Genomic DNA, 21782 nt, shown 5'->3' with positions numbered 1-21782 from the left:
ATCATCATCATCACAGCGTTTAAAACATATCCAAGGATACTGATCTCTTCTCTCCCTTTGGTATCAAAGCACACACTAGCAAGTCCACTTTCCCAGTATTTGATTTAGAGTGAGGATGCTTCCCAAGACTGTGACATTCTGCTAGAGACATATTCATTCTTTCATTGATCCCTTTATTCACGTATTCATCAAGCATACATAGCATATACTGTGTTCTAGGTCCTGTGCTCTATACAGATAAAAAGACATACTCACTATCCTCAAAGAGCTGAACGTCCAGTCAGGAAAAGAATTATAATCCACATTGGTGAGTGCTGTCATAGAGATTATGCATGAGTGCTGTGGAAGCGGAGAAGACCCAGGGTATAGTGTGGAGGTGGGAAGAGGGAGGCACCTGTGAATGCTTCCTGGGGGAAGTGGTACGTGGAGAGGGTTTCAAAAGAGGAATGTGGGGGCCAGGCGCGGTGGCTCACGCCTGTAATACTAGCACCCTCGGAGGCCAAGGCAGGAGAATGGCTCAAGGTCTGGAGTTCGAGACCAGCCTGAGCAAGAGCGAGACCCCGTCTTTACTAAAAATAGAAAGAAATTAATTGGCCAACTAAAAATATATAGAAAAAATTAGCCAGGCATGGTGGTGCATGCCTGTAGTCCCAGCTACTTGGGAGGCTGAGGCAGGAGGATCGCTTGAGCCCAGGAGTTGGAGGTTGCTGTGAGCTAGGCTGACGCCACGGCACTCTAGTCCGGGCAACAGAGTGAGACTCTGTCTCAAAAAAAAAAAAGAGGAATGTGGATTAGTCAGGTGTAGGAGGGGAGAATTAAGTCAAGAATGAGGTTAAAGTATATATACATGCCGAGAGGACCAGGAGCCCCTGGTAAAACCCTAGGAACAAATAGCACAGAACCCAACATGACCGAAAGCCAGGTTGCACAGCAGACCTGGAAAATCTCCTAAGGGCCCAAGTGCCGGGCAAGTTTGGTCTTGAGCAACTGACTACGCAGCATTCCCTATCCCCCTTACCCTACTTCACTATTCTCTGCAGCGCTTATCACCAGCTGACATGTTATATACCCGTCGATTTTCTGTCTGTCTCCTCCCACTAGAATGTGAGCTCCCTGAGGGCAGGAACTTTGTTTTCTTCACTGCTGTATTGCCCTTGCCTAGCACATGCTTGTGTTTGGATTGCTTGGCTATAGTAGACTGTCAATATTTTTTTTTTTTTTTTTTTGAGACAGAGTCTCACTCTGTTGCCCAGGCTAGAGTGAGTGCCGTGGCGTCAGCCTAGCTCACAGCAACCTCCAACTCCTGGGCTCAAGCGATCCTCCTGCCTCAGCCTCCCGAGTAGCTGGGACTACAGGCGCAAGCTACAAAGCCCAGCTAATTTTTTGTTTCTATTTTTAGTTGTGCGCCTAATTTTTTTCTATTTTTAGTAGAGACGGTGTCTCGCTCTTCCTCAGGCTGGTCTCGAACTCCTAAGCTCAAGCCATATGCCCGCCTCGGCCTCCCAGAATGCTAGGATTACAGGCATAAGCCACCTCGCCCAGCTAAATATTCTTAAATGAATGAGTCAAATAAAATGAATAAACTAATGTCCTGGGAGCTCTAGATAGAGACAATTAAGATACAGGCTGCAACCTCCAGGAGCTTATGGGCTAGCAGGGGACCTAATACAAGGACATAAGCACCTATTGCATTCTGTCTCGTCTCTTCTTTCACTTCCTTCCTTCTCTCCCAGAATTTCAGACTATCCTCTGACAGTTCAAAATTCCCCATTCCTCACACACATTTCTCCCCTTCATCCAGGACTTCCCACTCCCCAAAGGTGGCTCATGTTCTAACACACACCTGCCTACCCTCCTGGCTGTGCTCCTCCAAAATCCCAGTCCTACTAGCTGCCTGCACCTACTGGGTGTTGTGAACATGATTAAACTCATTTTCACTGATGTATGACTCACTTCCTGACCAGTCTATGGTATATGATTTTTAAAACTTTTTGTAACAGAAACTTTCAAACATAAATAAAGCAAAGGGTATAATGAACTCCCATGTACACATCACCCATCTTTGACAATTATCAACATTCTACCATTCTTATTTCTTCTATCCCCCTTTTTTTTTCTCCAGAAGGTTAAAGCCTATCCCAAGTATCATACCATTTCACAGCTGATGGCCTGTAAATATTTCAGTACGTATCTCTAACAGATAAAAACCTTTTCTTAACCATAATACCATTATCAAACTCAACAAAATTAATAATCCCTTCATACCATCTAATACCCATCTCTGTTCAATTTTACCCAATTGTCTCAAAAATATCTTTTACATTTATTTGTTCAGGTCAGGCTCCAAACAAGGCATGGGCATTAGGCATATGCTTTTTAGGTTTAAGGCTACCTGGTAGGATTTCAGTCCTCATGGAAAAGTAGGGACTAATCAGCTTGAAGATGACCCTCTGGACATCTCATGTTCCCTAACCCTAGAAGCTCTAGCATGGCCTGTCTCTGGCTGGAGAAGGGAGCTAGCCATTCAAGCCCCAGCCCTCTCATCAGATCTTTTTTTTCTCTGTTCCCCAATAAGGGGTGGAGGGACTGTCGCCTTGGGGTAGGGTGGGGAGAAGGAGAAACAGAGACATGCCTTGCAACCAGGTTTCTGTTCTACCTCCTGTCCAACCCCCCCCCAATCCCCGCCCCCATCCTGGCTGGCCTCAGAAATATTTAGTTCAGCTGTGTAAATGTAATCGTAATTACAGCCATTCCTGGGAGCTGCTTACCATTATGTCTAATTACAGTACAGCACAATAATCATTATGCGTATCATTAAAGATGTGTCAGATTGACTTTGTCACGAATTTTATTTGATTTCAGTACTAAACAGCTCCAGTAGGCACAGCCTTCAGAGCTTGTTGCTCCTGGTCCCTGCTGGGGAGGAGGAAGCCAGCTGTTGGCAAAGCCACGGCTGAGCGTCCCACCCCCCATCCCTTTCCAGCCAGCCCTGCCCCATCTCATCCCATCCCGTCATCCTGTCCCATCGGCTGCCGGTGCGCTGGCTGTGCTGCAGCCCAGGCCAGAGGAGCCCGCCTGCCTCCCTGCCCTTACTCTCCGCGGGCTGCACATCTGGGCTTGGGGGCGGGGGCGATTCACACTCACAAACAGAAACCACCAAAACAATGAAACCCTGCAGGCTCTGCTGGCATCAACCGCTGCTCCCCCTGTCCACAGGGATCCCGGTCAAGCTTCTTATTGACTCAATCCACGCAACATCTTCATTATTTTCCCCCATTTGGGGATGGGGAATGTGAAATGAGCCGATATGTCCAAAGTCATCGAGTTCATCATTAGCAGAACCAGAAGGGGAACCAGAGGCTGTGGATGCCGAGCCGGAGCTTCCGTGGGAGCCCTGGCCAGGTCAGGCTCCGTCCGTTAGGCATTCCTCTCTGGTAATGGACGCATTTTCAGTTTGCAAATGTACTAAACGACTCTGTCTGTGCTGCCGGGCAACTTCCTGGGAAGCAAGCACAGGAAGGTTGAAAGGTGGGTGTGGGGGGGGGAGCAGCACTTTTCCAGCTCGTGTTTTCGAGCTGTGAGAGGTGACCTGAGAGCCTGGGCTGGGAAGCCACTGCAGGCCTTGCCTCATCACTGCTTCGTCAGGCTCTGGCAGCAGATCTCTTGTAGCTGGCCAACATCAAGGTAGTCACTAATCAGGTAGACCAGCGTTGAAGAAGCGTGTATAACATATCACACCATTGCCTGATGACCCTTCCCTTTGCACCCCATGCAGATCCGATAAATGAGTTCAGTGCGTGGCTGCTCCTTCATTCCACCAGTCTTGATTGAATGCCATTTCGTGCCCTGCTTTGCGCTAAGAAAGCATCTTTGTGCCACGTGGTTCTTGCTCCTGAGAGCTGCACTCACGGCCCAGTGGAGAAGAAGGGCATGTAAACAGAGATGCCAGAGTGGGCCGGAGGGCTGGAGGCACAGACGGGGGAACGAGGAGCTCTGCCTTTGGGGGCGTCAGTGACAACTTCAAAGAAGTTATATTTGAGCTGGGTCTTGAAAGCCGAGTAGGTCTAGGCTGAGAAGGGAGGGCTGGGCATTCTCTGCAAAGGGAATGGTGAACGGAAAGGCAGGGAGGTGTGACAGAGCGTGAAGGAACCCAGGATCCTTTTGCAGATGTAGGGAAAACAAGTTTCTATTAATGTATCTCATGGCCTTAATAACTTAAGGGCAGACCTCAAGGTGGACCATCACTCCAGCTGACTGGTTTTCCATGACCTTTGATTCCCTACCCTGCTTTCATGCCAGCCTTTTGGCCTTTTTGCACTTCTTCTGAACTTAGCTGAAAAGCTGATGCTGAAATATGCTATTTCACTTTTGTCATTCTACATTTTGCACCAATCACACTGGCCCACTGAATGGCTTAGCTGTATATTGTTCCAGGTTTCTTGGAGCGGCAAAAGGAAGACTTTTTTTCCCTAGAGTCAAACCCAAGGGAGCAGAGCCTGCTGTGAGGAAGGATGGCACAAAATCTTTGAGGACACCTGGACTCCATGTGCTAGGCTTTTGCCGCCCCATGTCTGTTCTCAACCGAATGGCGTGTTTGTTTAGCTGTGGACTGCTGTCTTCATTAGAGGGACATTAAAACACTGTTGGTTTGAGTGTGGCAAGGCAATGAATCATCCTTGTGTGGACTCTTAAATAAACTATTAGGGGACAAGCCTAAGTGTGCCTTTGCTAATCTGTTGATGAGTGTTGGCCACAGAGCCTCAAAGGGGCCCAACAGCCACAAGTTAGGGTTTTTGTAATGAAAGTGAAACCCCCTTCATTTGTCTAGCCTCTAGAGCTTTCCACAACATTTCTTTCTGTGATCCTCACATACGACCCTTTAAGGTTGGTGGGGTGGAGATTCGTGTCCCCATTTGATCAATGCGGAGACTGAGACTTGAAGGGTTAAATGAGTCCAAGTGGTTCCAGCTTTCCTGCTGTCCCGCGCTGCCTGCTGCTGAGCCAGCCTTGCCCTGCGCGGCGCTCACACACTTGCAGGACAGGTGGCTGCAGGGAAACGCCAATCTGTGAGTGTACAACGACTGGGGGACGGGCTCCCTGCCATGTTCGTAGTCCCCTTGCCCTCAGAAGTACCTCCGGATGTCTGCCACGTTTGCGCCAAACTAGAATAGTAGATAAAGAGTAATAAAGAGCTATGTTGGAGAGCAAATACCCCTCCAAGGTATCTCATTTACTCCCTTTTTAGCAGCAAGATCAGGTTCAACCTGCATAAATCTATTTTAGTGTATTTTAATTGCTTGTAAACTAAGTGTTTCCTGGATATGTCACTGACCATGAATAATTAGAATCATTTCGGTGATTGGGTTTTCAAAAACAAATGGGAGAACAGACAAAAGGGGGTTGCTTAGAAGAGTCATTTGTTAAACAGTGAGTGGGTGAGTGGGAGCGTTGTCTTAGCCTTCTCCAGTTTTGTTTTGTTTTTTTCATGATGTCACTAGAGCCGGCTGTTTTGCAGCTACTCTGGCTGCCCTTCATTTTTTATGCATCTCTCACGTTAAGTAATGCCAGCTGCTGGCGACGACTGGGCCCAACTGGCCACATTGTCAGAGTCATTCATTCACCCAGCAAAGATGTATCAAGCGCCTACTATGTGCCAGGCCTGTACCAAATCTTGGGGATAAAGAAAAGAATAAGGCCAGGCTCGGTGGCTCATGCCTGTAATCCTAGCACACTGGGAGGCCGAGGCGGGGGCATCACTCAAGGTCAGGAGTTTGAGACCAGCCTGAGTAACAGCAAGACCCCATCTCTACTAAAAATGGAAAGAAACTAATTGGCCAACTAATATATATAGAAAAAATTAGCCAGGCATGGTGGCGCATGCCTGTAGTCCCAGCTACTCGGGAGGCTGAGGCAGGAGGATCCCTTGAGCCCAGGAGTTTGAGGTTCCTGTGAGCTAGGCTGACGCCACAGCATTCTAGCCTGGGCAACAGAGTGAGGCTCTGCCTCAAGAAAAAAAGAAAAGAATAAGGCCCAGTCCTCACCCTTGAGGAGAACACTGCCCAGCGGAGAAAACGGGCGCATAAACAAAGTTACACTAGGACGTGTGGGGGCTAGAATAGAGAGGTGGGCCGTGAGCGGTGGGAACACAGAGGAGGAACTCACAGCGTCTGGGGGAGCTGGGAACAGCAGAGCAGAAAGGCAACATTTAGCAGGGGCTCAAGGGAAGCAAAAGCATTGACCAGATAAAGAGGAGTGGGAAGAGACACCACAGGTCATTGTGGCTACAGATTAGGGGCTATAGCGGGGACGTTGTGTGTGATAAGGCTGGAGAAATCGGTTGGGCCAGATTGAAGGCCTTTGTCCGTCCTGCTTCGGGGTTTGGACTAGGTCCTGCAGTCAGTGGGGAGCCGACCACGGTTTTTAAGCAGGGGGAATGACATGATCAGATCTGAATTTCTGATGGAAAACTTGGGAAGGGAGGGGCGACAGGGAAATCAGCTAGAAGCTGACTCAGAATGCAGGACGTGATTTTGCTCTGTCGTCCCTCTGGACTACAGGAGCTCCGTGCCTGCACGTCTCTTGCGGCACTTCCTGCACTGCGTTACTGCACAGCGTTATAATGGCTCGTTTGCACAGCTCTTCCTCCATCCGCTCCTTGAGGGCAGGGGCTGAGTCTCATTCATCTGCGGCCAGAGCCCGGTACACAGGAGTGCTCAGGAAAACGTTGGGATCACATGAATGAGCGAACAAATGAATCAATAGGCTGTAAGCAAACACAACTGCAGTTTGGCCCCAGGTAACCTCTCTGATGGATATATCAGAGATAAATCCTCCTCTGATGGAGTATCGAGTCCTTCCGCAGCTTTTCCCCCTCTCTCTGCCAAGCCCATCAATCTGTCATTGTCCATCATGAAAGAAAGATACATTATTCAGAGAAGACAAGAAAGTTGCTTACACAGCTGTGCCGGTGCTGGTTTTGACCCAGTACTCTGTTCTGTCTCTGTGAATTAATTTTTGATGACTTGTTTACAATGTATCTTCATTGTCCTCATTCTGCTTCTTCTGCATTTCGTACCTTCTCTTCTTTCCTATTTAAATCTCACCCATCCCTCAAGGCCAGTTCAACTGCCTCCCATCTCCTCCATGAAGCCTTACCCATTACCCAGCCCCACGTTCAGAATTCACAATTCTCTCGGCCCTAGAGAAATGATTCACCTGTGACATTCCTCCCATCACAGTTACTCCTGTCCCTGTCTGCATTCCCCGCTAGACTGTAAAAGAGCGTATCTGCTTCATCATTGTCTCCCCTGCACCTACCATGCCACGTCCCACCCCAGCATATAACCAGTGAGTATTTTCAAATATAGGTTGAGCATCCCAATCCAAAATCCAAAAAGCTCCACAATCTAAAACTTTTTTTTTATTATTTTTTGAGACAGAGTCTCACTCTGTTGCCCAGGCTAGAGTGAGTGCTGTGGCGTCAGCCTAGCTCACAGCAACCTCAAACTCCTGGGCTCAAGCCATCCTCCTGCCTCAGCCTCCCGAGGAGCTGGGACTACAGGCATGCGCCACCATGCCCGGCTAATTCTTTTTCTGTATATATAAGTTAGCCAATTTCTTTCTTTCTTTTTTTTTATTTTTTTTTAATTTCTTTCTATTTATAGTAGAGATGGGGTCCACTAAGGCTGGTTTCGAACTCCTGACCTCGAGCAATCTGCCCACCTCGGCCTCCCAGAGTGCTAGGATTACAGGCGTGAGCCACTGCGCCCGGCCACAAAATCCAAAACTTTTTCAACACCAACATGACGCTCAAAGGAAATGCTCACTGGAGCATTTCAGATTTCAGATTTTTGGATTAGGGATGCTCAACCAGTACATATAAAGCAAATATTCCAAAATCTGGAAAAATCCAAAATACTTCTGATCCCAAGCATTTTAGATAAGGGATACTTAACCTATAATACCTAAAGCATAGTGTTTGCTATCAGGCTGTCCCCTGAGAGATAATGCCATTATTGGGAGTACCCTGTGCCTTCTTCTACCTTCTTGTACAGAGTTAGGTATGTTTTTTTGTTTGACAAACATTGAGAAAAAAATTATTGTTCATCAAACAGTGAGAACATCACAGAGATGGAGATCCTCTAAACCATGTCATTTTAGGTATTTCAAAAGCACACAATCCATTGCCACTAAACAAAGCTCTAGCACGTCTGAGGCAGGAGGATCGTTTGAGCTCAGGAGTTCGAGACCAGCCTGAGCAAGAGCAAGACCCCGTCTCTACTAAAAATAGAAAGAAATTAGCTGGACAACTAAAAATATATAGAAAAAATTAGCTGGGCATGGTGGTGCATGCCTGTAGTCCCAGCTACTCGGGAGGCTGAGGCAGGAGGATTGTTTGAGCCCAGGGGTTTGAGGTTGCTGTGAGCTAGGCTGACACCACAGCACTCTAGCCTGGGCAACAGAGTGAGACTCTATCTCAAAAACAAAAACAAAAACAAACAAGCATGTTAACCTGTTCAGGGTCATAAGTACAAATCTTTTCTGAGGAGCTTATTACATGGTGGGACTCACCTGTTTGTGCTGTGTGAACAAAAAAGAAGATGAGCATTCTCTTTGGAAAGACTTATGCAGAATTAGCTCTACTTGGAACACAGTAAGCACCAACTACTGAAAATTCAAGTTTTCCGGGTAGAAATGTCCGACAGACAATTATAAATGCAAGTCAAACTGACTGGACCCAGAAATACAGGATCTCTACACAGACATGATTACAACAGCAACAGACTAGTGCTCTGAGAGGCCGAGACAGGTAGATCGTTTGAGCTCAGGAGTTCAAGACCAGCCTAAGCAAGAGCGAGACTCCATCTCTACTAAAAATAGAAAGAAATTATTTGGACAACTAAAAATATATAGAAAAAAAATTAGCCGGGCCTGTAGTCCCAGCTACTCGGGAGGCTGAGGCAGTAGGATCTCTTGAGCCCAGGAGTTGGAGGTTGCTATGAGATAGGCTGATGCCATGGCACTCTAGCCTGGGTAACAGAGTTGAGACTCTGTCTCAAAAAAAAAAAAAAAAAAAAAAAAAAACATGAAAACAACAACAGAGAGCATGAACTCTTGAAAGAAGAAGAAAAGAGGCTGAGGGTCCAACCTGATGGCACCTACATTTCAGAGACAGAAGAAGGAAGAGAATCCAGGGAAGGAGACTGAGAAGGAACAGGGAGAGCAGTGGTGATGAGGAGAAGATAGTATCAAAAAGAAGGAGGCAGTTGATAATATGCACTGGAGAGATATCAAATAGGATAAGTGATGACTGAAAAGAAGACTGTAGGTTGGGCAATTAGGAGGTCACCCTTGGTCTCCTAAAGCAGGAATAGCAATTATAGGACACATATGACTACATCCCTCCAGCCCCCACACTGCCCACTGTGTACTCCTGTGGATACATTACAAATTGATCATGACACACTTGCCCACTGAACCTAGACACAGCCTCGGAATCCTTCTCAACACAATATAGTCCAAGCAGCTGCTACCCATCAACCAGAGTTACCAACAAACTGAAATCTCTTTGCCATCTCCATTCTAAAAAATGGTTCAGTGGAGGTGTGGAGAAGAAGCCAGACTGTCGTGGGTGGACATTTCTGAGAAATGAGGGGGTCAAGGTGGTGAAGGACAGAGAGATTTCAAGAAGTCTAGCAATGAAGGGATTGAGAGAGGGCAGTTTCTTGGAGTAGCACAAGGATCATGCCAAGGCAATGTTTACTAATCCTCCAGTAGAATCAGTTTTCACAGTCATCTTAGTGCTTGTCCAGCAACAACCAGGTAAAGCAATATCTCTATACTCTCCCTTCTTCCATTCCCACCCTTGGCTTAAGGAAAATTTGATGTGAAAAAGCTTCATATGTAGGCTCATTGCCAAAATATTCATTTGATTAACAGAGACATATGATATAACCGCAATTGGCCCTGCACATATTTATGACAGAGGAATTCTCTCTAATAGTGGAAATTTGAGGATCAACAGTGATGTGGAGAAGGTATTAGTCTTGCCCAGGGCCCTGCCCCAAACCCCCTGAAACCACACCCTGAAGGCAAATATTGGCCTGCAGGGAGACCCTAGTGGAGTGGCAGCCACCCTGCCTTTGTCTCTCCTGCCTCCTTTGTACTTCCTTCCTCCCCTCCCCAGTCTAACCCACCCTCCATTTTCCTCTCCTTTCCTCCTTTCTACCACCTCCTTCCTCCTGCCTATCTTTCCCTCCACTTCCAATTCGTCATTCCTTCCTTCTCTCTTCCGTTTTTTTTAGTTACTTTCACTTGGGATCCTTCTCCTCTTGATCTCTCTGCCCCTCTTTCTGGCTTCAGGGTTTTTGGATATAGGGTAAGCTCTTCAGAATTCACCCTCATTTGGTCCGCATGGGCATTTGTAAAGAAATCCAGTTTTACTACTACCCATTACTTTCCAAACTCCATTTCTCTGTAAACAGTTGGTAAAGCACAAGAACAATAATATCTGGCATTTAATAATAACATTTACCGAGCACTTACAGTGAGCCAGACACTGTTCCAAGTTCTTTATATGAATTAACTCATTTATTGTCACAACAGCCCTATAAGGTGGGTTCTGTTATTAGCCTCATTTTATACACAAGAAAACCAAAGCACAGAACAGTTAATCAACTTGCCTAAAGTTACAAAGCTAGTAAATGGTAGAGCAAAGATTTAGGGCTTATCTCATATGACTCCAGAAATCTCAGTCTTTAACCACTATGTTACTGCTTCATTACGTAGTGGAAAGCCCACTGGCCTGAAAGTCCAAAGCCATTGATTCAAGTTCACATCCGTTACTATGTTACATAGTATTAGCATTATGATCTTCAGCAAGTCACCTAACTTGCCCAAGATCATAATGCATTTTATTGTACTCTAACCAATACCACACAGTTTAGCTTGAATTTATTCCTCTGCCTTTTCCTATAATTATATTAAACATCTTTCTCTTTATATTTAGTTATCTCCTTGAGAGCAGTTACACACATACACCTGCACACACACTACTGTGGATTAGCTGACAGGAAAACTACTAATTAGATGGCATGCAAAAGGGCTATACCTATGTGTTCACAAAGCCTTTAAGGACTTTAGCTAATGAAATAAGACTTGTTAATATTGAGCATATTCTTAAATATAATTGATGCTCAAGTAAGATAACATTTCCCTGGTTTCCCTGATTATTTTGCTTAATAATCTTTTTTTATGTCAATAGTTAAAATACCATAAAAACATCTGAATAATAAAGCTATTCCCAGGCCCTCTTCATTCATTCATTCATTCATTCATTCATCCACTCAAACAGTTCTTGGCACAACTGTGCTCTGGCGTATAAGCCTCACCATCAAGCAGTTCCTAAATACCAACTCTGTGTCCAAGGGGTACAATGAGATCCACAGGTGGGATATGGATGTAGTGTAGACAGGACACCAGCTTTCCATTCCAGCAACTAAGAACTAACTTTTTCTGCCATCCTTATGTGTACCTCCACATGTAACATCTTATCTCCAATAGCCTGGATCATCTCCCTGACCTCTTGGTCATGCTCTGGATGCTCTTAATCCTCCATCCCCCTGCCTGCTAGCAATACCTTTGATGTGCCACTTCCTGCCGGTTCAATGCAACAACTAATGGAGTTATTATTTTTGTTTGTGTTGTAAAGCCACAGCAATAAAATTTACTCCCAATAATACCACTGCAATTTTATGTCCTTAAAAATGTACCATAAATGACATATGTAATAACTGAATTTCCTGTAAACAAAAATGTTTTTCTGGGAAAAAAGAGGGCTTTTTAGTTTCCATCATGGCTGGGCCCATGTGCTTTGATGAAGTAATTGATGATATAGGAGAAGTGGAAAACCATCATTATGGTTCAAAGTGCTAGTGCCGTGTTATTCTGGCCGTGATGAGTTCTGTTCAAAGCGCTATTCGGGACAAGAAATGCTCTTCCTGGCCAGGGCTCACATTACAATCACAGGCACAACTCCCCCAACTAAAGATAGGGTAAAGCTTCAGGGGTCTGTAAGAGACATCGGCACTGACCTGAGGCTTGTCCTGATAGAATCAAATATAATTTTTAGGAAAGGGTCGACGTTGCATTAACAATAAAAAATTTGAGCGCTGCTGGGAATATTATAGAAAGGGGGCTGGACAGAAGCAGAATCATTGTATCCCCAACTGACTGGGAGAGAGGGAGGCTGCTTTCGCCACAGGGCCACCTTGCCAGCATGGCAGATGTATGACTTTAAGCATCGTCCTTATGCTGCTTCTCATCTCGAAGGTCCCGGGAGAATTCACTTTACTATTCTCTTTCTTCCACTCCACTTGCTCTTTTTCCTTCTATTCACTGATCTTTTTATCCCCTGACTACTTTCTAAATGTAGATCTTCCCCTCAACTATTTTTTTTGAAATAGAGTCTCACTCTGTCGCCCAGGCTAGAGTGCCGTGGCGTCAGCCTAGCTCACAGCAACCTCAATCTCCTGGGCTCAAGTGATCCTCCTGCCTCAGCCTCCCGAGTAGCTGGGACTACAGGCATACGCCACCATGCCCGAATAATTTTTTCTATATATATATTAGTTGGCCAATTAATTTCTTTCTATTTATAGTAGAGACAGGGTCTCCTCTTGCTCAGGCTGGTTTCGAACTCCTGACCTTGAGCAATCTGCCCGCCTGGGCCTCCCAGAGTGCTAGGATTACAGGCATGAGCCACCACGCCCGGCCTCAATTTTTTACCTTAGTCCTCAGCCGTGACCTCACTGCCGCAAACCATCATCACACACCCAGCTACCTGTTAGACATTGTGACCCAGGTGCCTTCCTGTCATCTCACCCCCAGCTAAACCCAAACCCATCATCTTCCCTTAGTTAGACTCGCTCTTCCTGCTAACTTACTTCAGCTGTTGTCAGTGGCCCTGAGATTCTCCCATTCACCCAGACTCAAAATCTAGGAGTGAACTTCACCTTCTCTCTGCTCTCTCTTTTCCTCCACAGCCAGCCAGTTGCCCAGTCCTGCCGAGTCTACCTTCACACTGTCTCTTTCCTGTCCACTCCATCCCCACCGCAGTCACCCTGGTTCAAGCCCTGATTGCCCCCTTGGACGATGGCAGGTGCCTCCACACTGGTTGCTCGGCCTCTCTGTGCTGTTCTCAGTTCTCATAAGGCACAGCTCCAGTCCCGACCTTGCCCCACTGCCTGTCACATCAAGTCCTATCTCCTCAATGTGGGAGTCAAGGCTTCCCGAGCTCTCCTTCTCCAAGTTTTTTTTTTTTTTTTTTTTTTTGAGACAGAGTCTCACTCTGTTGCCCAGGCTAGAGTGCCATGGCATCAGCCTCGCTCACAGCAACCTCAAACTCCTGGGCTCAAGCAATCCTCCTGCCTCAGCCTCCCGAGTAGCTGGGACTACAGGCATGCACCACCATGCCCGGCTAATTTTTTCTATATATATTAGTTGACCAATTAATTGCTTTCTATTTCTAGTAGAGATGGGGTCTCGCTCTTGCTCAGGCTGATTTCAAACTCCTGACCTTGAGCAATCCGCCCGCCTCGGCCTCCCAGAGAGCTAGGATTACAGGCGTGAGCCACCGCGCCCGGCCTCCTTCTCCAACTTTAGCCCACTTACAGCACTTGCTGGTTCCCAAACGTGTCCTTCAGTCTCTTTCCTCCTCTGACTACCCCACACACACACCCCATCCCTGCCTGTCTGCAATCACCCCCATCCTTCAGGGCCCTAATTCTCCCTACTGGGTGTGGATCTCCTCAAAATCTCAATCACATTTTATTTCATTCATTCAACAAACATGAACTGAGCACCTGTTATTTCCCAGGCCTTATGCTAGGAGCTGTGGGTAATATAAATATTAAAAAGACAGTATTCTTCCCTTCTGCATGTCTGTCTAATGGGCCAGAAGGACAGACATAACTAACTCTAAATCCCTATTAGGCTGTCTCTGATTCTTATCCTATGGACTCTTTTCCTCAGCCTATAAATATACTTAATATTCTCCCACCTTAAAACACCCACTCTACCCTAGCCCCACCCCTATATCAAACTCCTTAAAAAAAGGAAAACAGTGTATGGTAGTCCCCACCCCCTTATCTGCAGTTTCACTTTCTTTGGTCTCAGTTACCCATGGTCAATCATGGTCCAAAAATATTAAATGGAAAATTCCAGAAATAAAAACAATTTGTAAGTTTTAAATGGTACACCATTCTGAGTAGCATAATGAAATCTCACACTGTCCTGCTCTGTCCTGCCTGGGACATAAATCATCCCTTTGTCCAACGCCTCCCCACCGTTAGTCACTTGGTAGCTGTCTCGGTTATCAGACTGACTGTCATGGTATCCCAGTACTTGTGTTCAAATTACCCTTATTTTACTTAATAATGGCCCCAAAGCACAAGAGTAGTGATGTGGCAATTCAGATATGCCAAAGAGAAACCATAAAGTGCTTCCTTTAAGTGACAAGTTAAAAGTTCTTGACTTAATAGGGAAAGAAAAAAATCGTATGCTGAGATTGCTAAAATCTACTGTAAGAACGAATTTTCCGAGCCAGGTACAGTAACTCACACCTGTAGTCCCAGCTACTCGGAAGGCTGAGGCAGGAGGATCCTTTGAGCCCAGGAGTTCAAGGTTACAGTGAGCTATGATGATGCCACTGCACTCCAGCTTGGGTGACAGAGCGAGACCCCCATGTCTATTAAAAAAAAAAAATGTAACGCTGGGCGCGGCGTGGTGGCTCACGCCTGTAATCCTAGAACTCTTGGACTGGGAGTCCGAGGCGGGTGGATCGCTCAAGGTCAGGAGTTCAAAACCAGCCTGAGCAAGAGCGAGACCCCGTCTCTACTAAAAATAGAAAGAAATTAATTGGCCAACTAAAAAATATATACAAAAGATTAGCTGGGCATGATGGCACGTGCCTGTAGTCCCAGCTACTCGGGAGGCTGAGGCAGGAGGATCGCTTGAGCCCAGGAGTTGGAGGTTGCTGTGAGCTAGGCTGACGCCACAGCACTCTAGTCCGAGCAACAGAGTGACACTCTGTCTCAAAATAAATAAATAAATTAAAAATAAAAAATAAAAGTGCTTACATACTTTAGGTACCTAACACATAGTAGACCAGTAATAAATGTTAACTCTTATTACTTTGATGTCTAATATTAGTATTATTATACCACTCATCACACTGCTCTACAACAATCCTTCCTATTAAGCATGTCTTATTGTCTTCGTACCCCAATGACTAACCTAGTCAGGCACATAGTAGGTACTCACTAAGTGTTAAGTCAAGAATGAAAGGATTGGCTTGGCTGGTTCGGGTTTGTGGCTTGGTTTCCTGTGACTAAACATAATCATGGAGGAATAACAGCAACCTTGAGGCTTCTTCTGAATATCTTTTTGACCAAATATCTAATTGTGTACCACTGTCATTTGTGATCAAGAGCTGGAGAGGAGTGAGCGAGAAAGGAGTGTCGAGTTAGGCTGAACGGAGCGAGAGCGGAGCTATTGTGTTGAGAGGGGGCCGATTACCCTAAAGTGGCCATGACCTTCCATACCCATCCTCTGCCCCATCTCCTGCTTTCCATTTGCCCCCTTCCCAGGACCATGTATCCCCTCAAAAGTGTATAAACTGGAACCCAGAAAGCAAAAGGAGAGCCGAGGGGGAAAAGGGAAGGGGTGGAGAGGGGTTAGCACCTCCCTCCTTCCTTTTCTAAGATCAAAGCCAACGTTTCCCCTCGGAGGTCGGCTGGCCTCTTTCATGCCCTGCTCCACCTGTCTGGGAATGGGACTGCTGCTTGCCCGGTTCCTTTCCTCTTCGGGGCTGGAGGGCAGTTTCAGGGTGGGGCCTCGAGCTATTTCTAGTGCTGGCCAAATCCCTCCACCCCAACATCTCTTCTGCCTTACGTGATCATATTTCCTTTCCACCTCACCAGTCAGTAACAAGTGGCAGGGCCGTAGGACAGGAAACTGTGAGAGAAGTCAGTTTCTCCACAGGCCTTAGGCTGAGCTAATAATGGCTTAAGCAAGTGGGGAGGGACACTGGGGCTGCTGGGCGTGGTCTGGCAGAAGGAACAGGCTCTTCTTTCTAAATCTCAGCCCCAAGCGCTTCATCTGACATCCCTCAGGGTATGAATGAGTCACCTGGTTAGGTAAGGGCCTCTTGCCCCAGGAGAAGGGAATTCACATTTATTGAAGCCCTACTACGTGCTAGACCCTTTCTGCAGATGTTCTCACTAGTTTCTAACAACCCAACCGGGTCAGCATTTAGCATCCCTTGGATAGAAATGATGGACAAAGGTTAAGAAGCTTACCCAAGGCACCCAGCTAAATTGAGGCACCAAAATCCAGCTCTCCCTAACTTTAAAGCTAGTGCTGTTTCCACTTCATCATGCTGCCTTGAGAGTCTAGGAAAGCTATGGATGCTATGGGTTGACTCTTTGAGTTACTCCACACGGTTAACTGAATGGCTAGCTAAACCCTTGGTGAATTGATTTAATTCAACATACATTTACGGGAAACGTGATGACTTGAGTCTGACTATACAGGGCATGCAAAGAGAACAGAACACAAGTTTCTGCTCTTGCAGAGTTCATACTCCAGTAGAAAGGATTTAACAACTGTAAACATAAAAAATATAACACAGAAACAGAGTAATGCCATGACAGAGCCAGAGAGGGGACACAGCCTACCACCTTTGCCTTAGATACAGCCCCAAGCAGAGCCTCCCAAGGCTGGGGCCAGCCAGCTGCCATGTGGAAATGGCTCACAACAGGGACTTTCTTAAACCATCCGAGACTCCTAGCCTAATAGTGCAAATAAGCACGACCTGGGAATGATATTTGATTGGCAAAGGTGGGGAGAAGTTTAGGCACCTAGACTTGACTATTATCTGCAGCCAACCTGCTTCAGCAAAGAATGGGTTATTTATGACTTTGTCCACTGTATGGTTCAGTTAGTTAAAGCCAGGCACTAATGAGGCAAGGACAAGAGGCTTAATCCCAATAGACCTGCGTTTTGTCACATGGCAGTCAGTCCTGGCTCCAGCTGACCATCTTGCAACCATGTGCTCTTGACCAGTAAGGGGACTAAAGCAGGACAGTGTGGGTAGCCACATAGTAGGCACTCACACAAGTGAGGGCATGTTGTTATAAACACTCAGTCCTAAGCAAGCAGCACATGACACGTCCTGCTGACAGAGGATCAGCAGTGTCATCTTCGCAAATGGAGGCAGAACATTCCCTCTTCCTATACCTCAGCTGGGCACCGTGCCCCTGATTTTCATAGCACTTCGATGCCAAGGGTTCGGGTCTCCCAGAGGGGCTGCTTCATTGCAGCTGCCTTTCTTCTGCCGTGCTCTCTAAGCCTGTCTTTCCACTCCCACGAAACGAGTGCCCCACGTGACACGCTCTGCAGAAGAGGCCGCCTAAGGAGACATGTCGCGCCACACCTGTTGGAAGCCTTCTCTTCCAGAGCCAAAGCCCACAAGGTCCTCAGGCTTGAACTGAGGGGCCTTCCTTGGCTAAAAATACAAGCCTCTCAAGTTTCCTTAAGCCTGATTGGGGCGGGGCTTGGTTATGGATGTGTTTTCCCCAGGTAACGCCTCTTGTCTGTTCCACGCGCAAGGCCTTTTTCTCTCTCTAGAACTCAGGGCTTCAGGCATCAGAAAGGTGCCTCCATCATTAGGTGCCTCCAGCAGGAAGCACCTAAGACCCTCTCTCCGTCTAGGTCAGTACGCACACGCACGCACACACGCACACGCATGCGCAAAGGGCAGTATAAACATTGGGACAGTCTTGGGCATTTTCCTTTCAATTAAATGTAGAGTTTTCTGTCGTGGATATGCAAAAGCCATCTCTCCATAAAATTACTCCCATGGATTCCACAAAGACACTGTTAGAATCCCTAGAAATTGTTCCACAACATCTCCCATGGTGCCAGATGTACATCTAGACTCTTAACAAGGATAATTTGGTGACAATGGCAATAACCCTGGATTCTTTTCAAGAAGCTCTTTGAATAGCATCAAAGTCATGACATCTCCAGATCCCTTTTTTCATGCCCTCTGGACCACTTTTTTTTTTTTTCATGGAAGTTGAATTTCCCTGATTTACTTCCCACCTAACAATATCACTATTGAAAGCACATAATGCTAAGGACCATATGCTCCCTCTCCGGAGAGTGTGCACAAATACTATTTCTGTTAAAAACTAAACAGAAATAGTAGCTTTGCATATTTCCCATTCAAAGACTTATCGCAATTGAATGATTCCCTTTGTCATGGAGTGTTTTTCCCTAAGTGGGCCCTACCAGAGGAGCTGAATCAGATATTGTGACTTACCAAAGGTCACAAGGAGTCATCTAGAGAGCTAGAAATAGAACCACAAACTTTTATTTTGATTCCCTAAATTTAAAAACAAACAAACTCTACTCCAAAGAAAGGGAAACTAAAGCAGAGAGACTAGACTTGTTTGCCATTCCCGGGCCAGGGAATTCAAGGCAACCAAACCTGCCATGGTCTCCGAGGACCAAGGAGATGAGTAAGATACCGGTGCTGCCTGCCTTCAGGGAGCTGAGAATCCAATAGGGGGAAATCAGATCACTGCTGAAAAATCTCCATCCAATGCAGAATGCGCTTGTGAACACCTAAAGGACCCCAGAGGAGGTCTCATCCATCTTTATAGCCCCCACTGCAGCCAGCACAATGACCTGCATGTGACATGCAGGCAAGCACTATCAATTTGAACAAGGGCCCCAAGAGAAGTCCCAACTGAATGCTCTGGGGGTTGGTGGAGAATGAGGGACAGTTTTGTGAAGGAGGGGACACTTGAGCTATGCCTGGAAAGATGGGGAGGTTTGTCACAGGCAGCAGGGACCGGGGGAGGGTCTTTGCAGGTCCCAGGAAAGAGCAATGGCCAAGATCCTAAGAGAAGACAGACCATGGTGGGATTGGGGAGAGTACCAAGCAGTCTAATGTGGCCAGAGAACAGGGAAGCAATGAGAGTTAAGGTGGGAGAGATACTCAGGGAGGCCGAGGCGGGTGGATCATTTGAGCTCAGTAGTTCGAGACCAGCCTGAGCAAGAGCAAGACCCTGTCTATACTAAATAAAAGTACAAAGAGGCCGGGCTCAGTGGTTCACACCTATAATCCTAGCACTCTGGGAGGTCAAGGCGGGAGGATCGCTCAAGGTCAGGAGTTCGAAATCAGCCTGAGCAAGAGTGAGACCCCGTCTCTACTATAAATACAAAGAAATTAATTGGCCAACTAATATATATAGAAAAAATGAGCCGGGCATGGTGGCGCATGCCTATAGTCCCAGCTACTCGGGAGGCTGAGGCAGGAGGATCACTTGAGCCCAGGAGTTTGAGGTTGCTGTGAGCTAGGCTGATGCCACCGCATTCTAGCCCGGGCAACAGAGTGAGACTCTGTCTAAAAAAAAAAAAAAAAAAAAAAAAATCAGAAAGAAATTAGCTAGACAACTAAAATTAAATATAGAAAAAAAATTATCCGGGCATGGTGGCGCATGCCTGTAGTCCCAGCTACTCGGGAGGCTGAGGCAGGAGGATCGCTTGAGCCCAGGAGTTTGAGGTTGCTGTGAGCTAGGCTGACGCCACGGCACTCTAGCCCGGGCAACACAGTGAGACTCTGTCTCAAAAAAAAAAATGGTTGGAGAGAAAAGTTGAGACCTGAGCAGAGAGACCTTTGAACAGCAAGCTAAATAATGCCCCAGTGGACTGTAACTGAAGGTCTGAACAAGGCGGGTGATACCGCCAGGGCAGGCCTTCCTGCTATAGCACCCTCCTCTGCCCAAGCCCGCCTCCCGCGCCTGCTCAGTAGTGGTGAGTTTCTTTTGATTGTCCTGTTTGTCTGTGGTTGGATTGGAGGTTTTATGTGGTTTAGTTTGTTTTTTGGCCTTTCCCTTTTCCTTACAGTTTTTCACAGCATATGGTCCTGATTATGTGCTGGAAATCACGCCAAGCTGCCGGCCAGACCGCAATGAGCCCCACCGAATCCAGCAAATCCTCAACTACATCAAAGGTGAGCACCACTCCTCGAGGCCTGCCCTTCTCGTTCCCCCCAGTTTGTGGTGGCCCGTCAGTGGGGGCGTCCTCAAATACCATTTGTCTTTTGGCGACGTATTGTTTTCACTGACTTGGAAAGGAAATCTCTTCTTGGCGTGACAGCTTGTAGTTGGAATTCTACACTTCTACACTGGCCACTCTGGTTGGGATTGTCATTTGGCTGGCTAGTGTCACCTTCAGAAAGACAAAAGGTTCAACTTCAGGCACCTCCAAAGGAAAACCAGGTCTAAAGTATGCCCTAGGACCCTCTTTCCTTCAAAAGGCCAATAGTGAAACACTCTTTAAGATGAGGGAAGTTCAAGTCGATTCATATTTGGAGGGGGTTGCGGGGGGCTCACACACATCTTGTTCCAGTACGTGCGGTTCATTGATCCGGCAGGGTCTCGAGAGACTGTGGAACTACAGCGAGTAGTCAGGGACTCTGATGCCCTGGGAGTGGGCTCCGCTGTGTCATCTAGAGCACTGGAGCCCGGGCTGCCCCATCCTCCTTCCCTTCCCCAGCGCTGCCCTGGAGTCAGTGTGGCCTCAGGGTAGAGGGGAAGTGACAATCACCAGGATATTGCCCTCCGGATCTGATTGTCCACTGGCTGTTTGGAGTCACTGCCCTCAGCTTGCCAGTAGGGCCCCACTCCCAACCCTATCTGCTGCTTCACAACCATCACTTCATCTACCATTCATGCTAAGTCTTCTGGGTACCCAGTTTTCTGTTTGAATTTGTATGTACATGTGTGTATTTTTTTGGCTACTATAGTAATTATTTGCCAGAGTTAAGAAGCCAAGGATAGGCCGGGTGCAGTGGTACACGCCTGTAATCCTAGCACTCTGGGAGGCCAAGACCTGCGGATTGCTCGAGGTCAGGAGTTTGAAACCAGCCTGAGCAAGAGTGAGACCTCATCTCTACTAAAAATAGAAAGAAATTAATTGGCCAACTAAAATATATATTAAAAAATTAGCCTTGCTTGGTGGTGCATGCCTGTAGTCCCAGCTACTCGGGAGGCTGAGGCAGGAGGATTGCTTGAGCCCAGGAGTTTGAGGTTGCTGTGAGCTAGGCTGACACCACAGCACTCTAGCCTGGGCAACACAGTAAGGCTCTGTCTCAAAAAAAAAAAGAAGCCAAAGGTATCCCATTACCCATCCTGAAGAGTGAAATCCCCATGTTTATTCATAAAATGACCAAGATAACACCGGTTCTCCTACCTTTGACTCCCTCATTAGAATATAATCCAACATGAAAGGGAGGCCTGTTCTGTACTGGATGTAGTCCAAGGGGACACACTGTGTCCTGAGGGTCTTTGCTGAGAGTTAAGACCCCTATCTAACTAGCATGGCCCAGTCTGTAACAATAGCAAAGTTTCCGTGTCCTGGGTTCCTTTCACCAGAGAAATTTTTCTAAGCTAATAAGTTGTAGACTTTTAAGATCATACTCACAGCGTTACTTGTTGCCCTTTCTGAGGCGTCCCACACCCCTCAGCCTTCTCCCAAGCCTGCAGTTTCAAGCCACCTCCCTCCAGCCTCTCAATGACTACCGGCCACCCCACAAGTCCTCACTTCCTAACCAAATCCTCCTCCCTTGTCCAACCCTTGAGGCCTTCAAAATCCTTAAAAATCCAAAATGGAAGTTCCTGGCCCTTCTCTGGTCCTTTTCGCTGTGCCACAGC

The 21782-nt window shown here is 46.8% G+C and overlaps 1 protein-coding gene across 2 annotated transcripts in view; it reads left to right on the top strand.

Moving 5' to 3' along the window:
- Positions 1-21782, top strand: part of HDAC8 (histone deacetylase 8) — a 230416-nt gene that overhangs the window by 187981 nt on the left and 20653 nt on the right. Inside the window, exon 10 of one of the 2 annotated variants that reach the window (XM_012784353.2) lies at positions 19975-20080. The exons of the other annotated variant lie outside the window; for it this stretch is intronic. Within the exon in view, the coding sequence (XP_012639807.1) occupies positions 19975-20080 (106 nt within the window). The remainder of the gene's footprint in view (positions 1-19974; positions 20081-21782) is intronic. 2 annotated transcript variants of the gene reach the window in all.

Source organism: Microcebus murinus, chromosome X (assembly GCF_040939455.1).
Source record: "Microcebus murinus isolate Inina chromosome X, M.murinus_Inina_mat1.0, whole genome shotgun sequence".
NCBI classification, from domain to species: domain Eukaryota; kingdom Metazoa; phylum Chordata; class Mammalia; order Primates; family Cheirogaleidae; genus Microcebus; species Microcebus murinus.
Note: the sequence above shows the minus strand (reverse complement) of the source record. Positions and strands in the feature narration are given on the sequence as shown.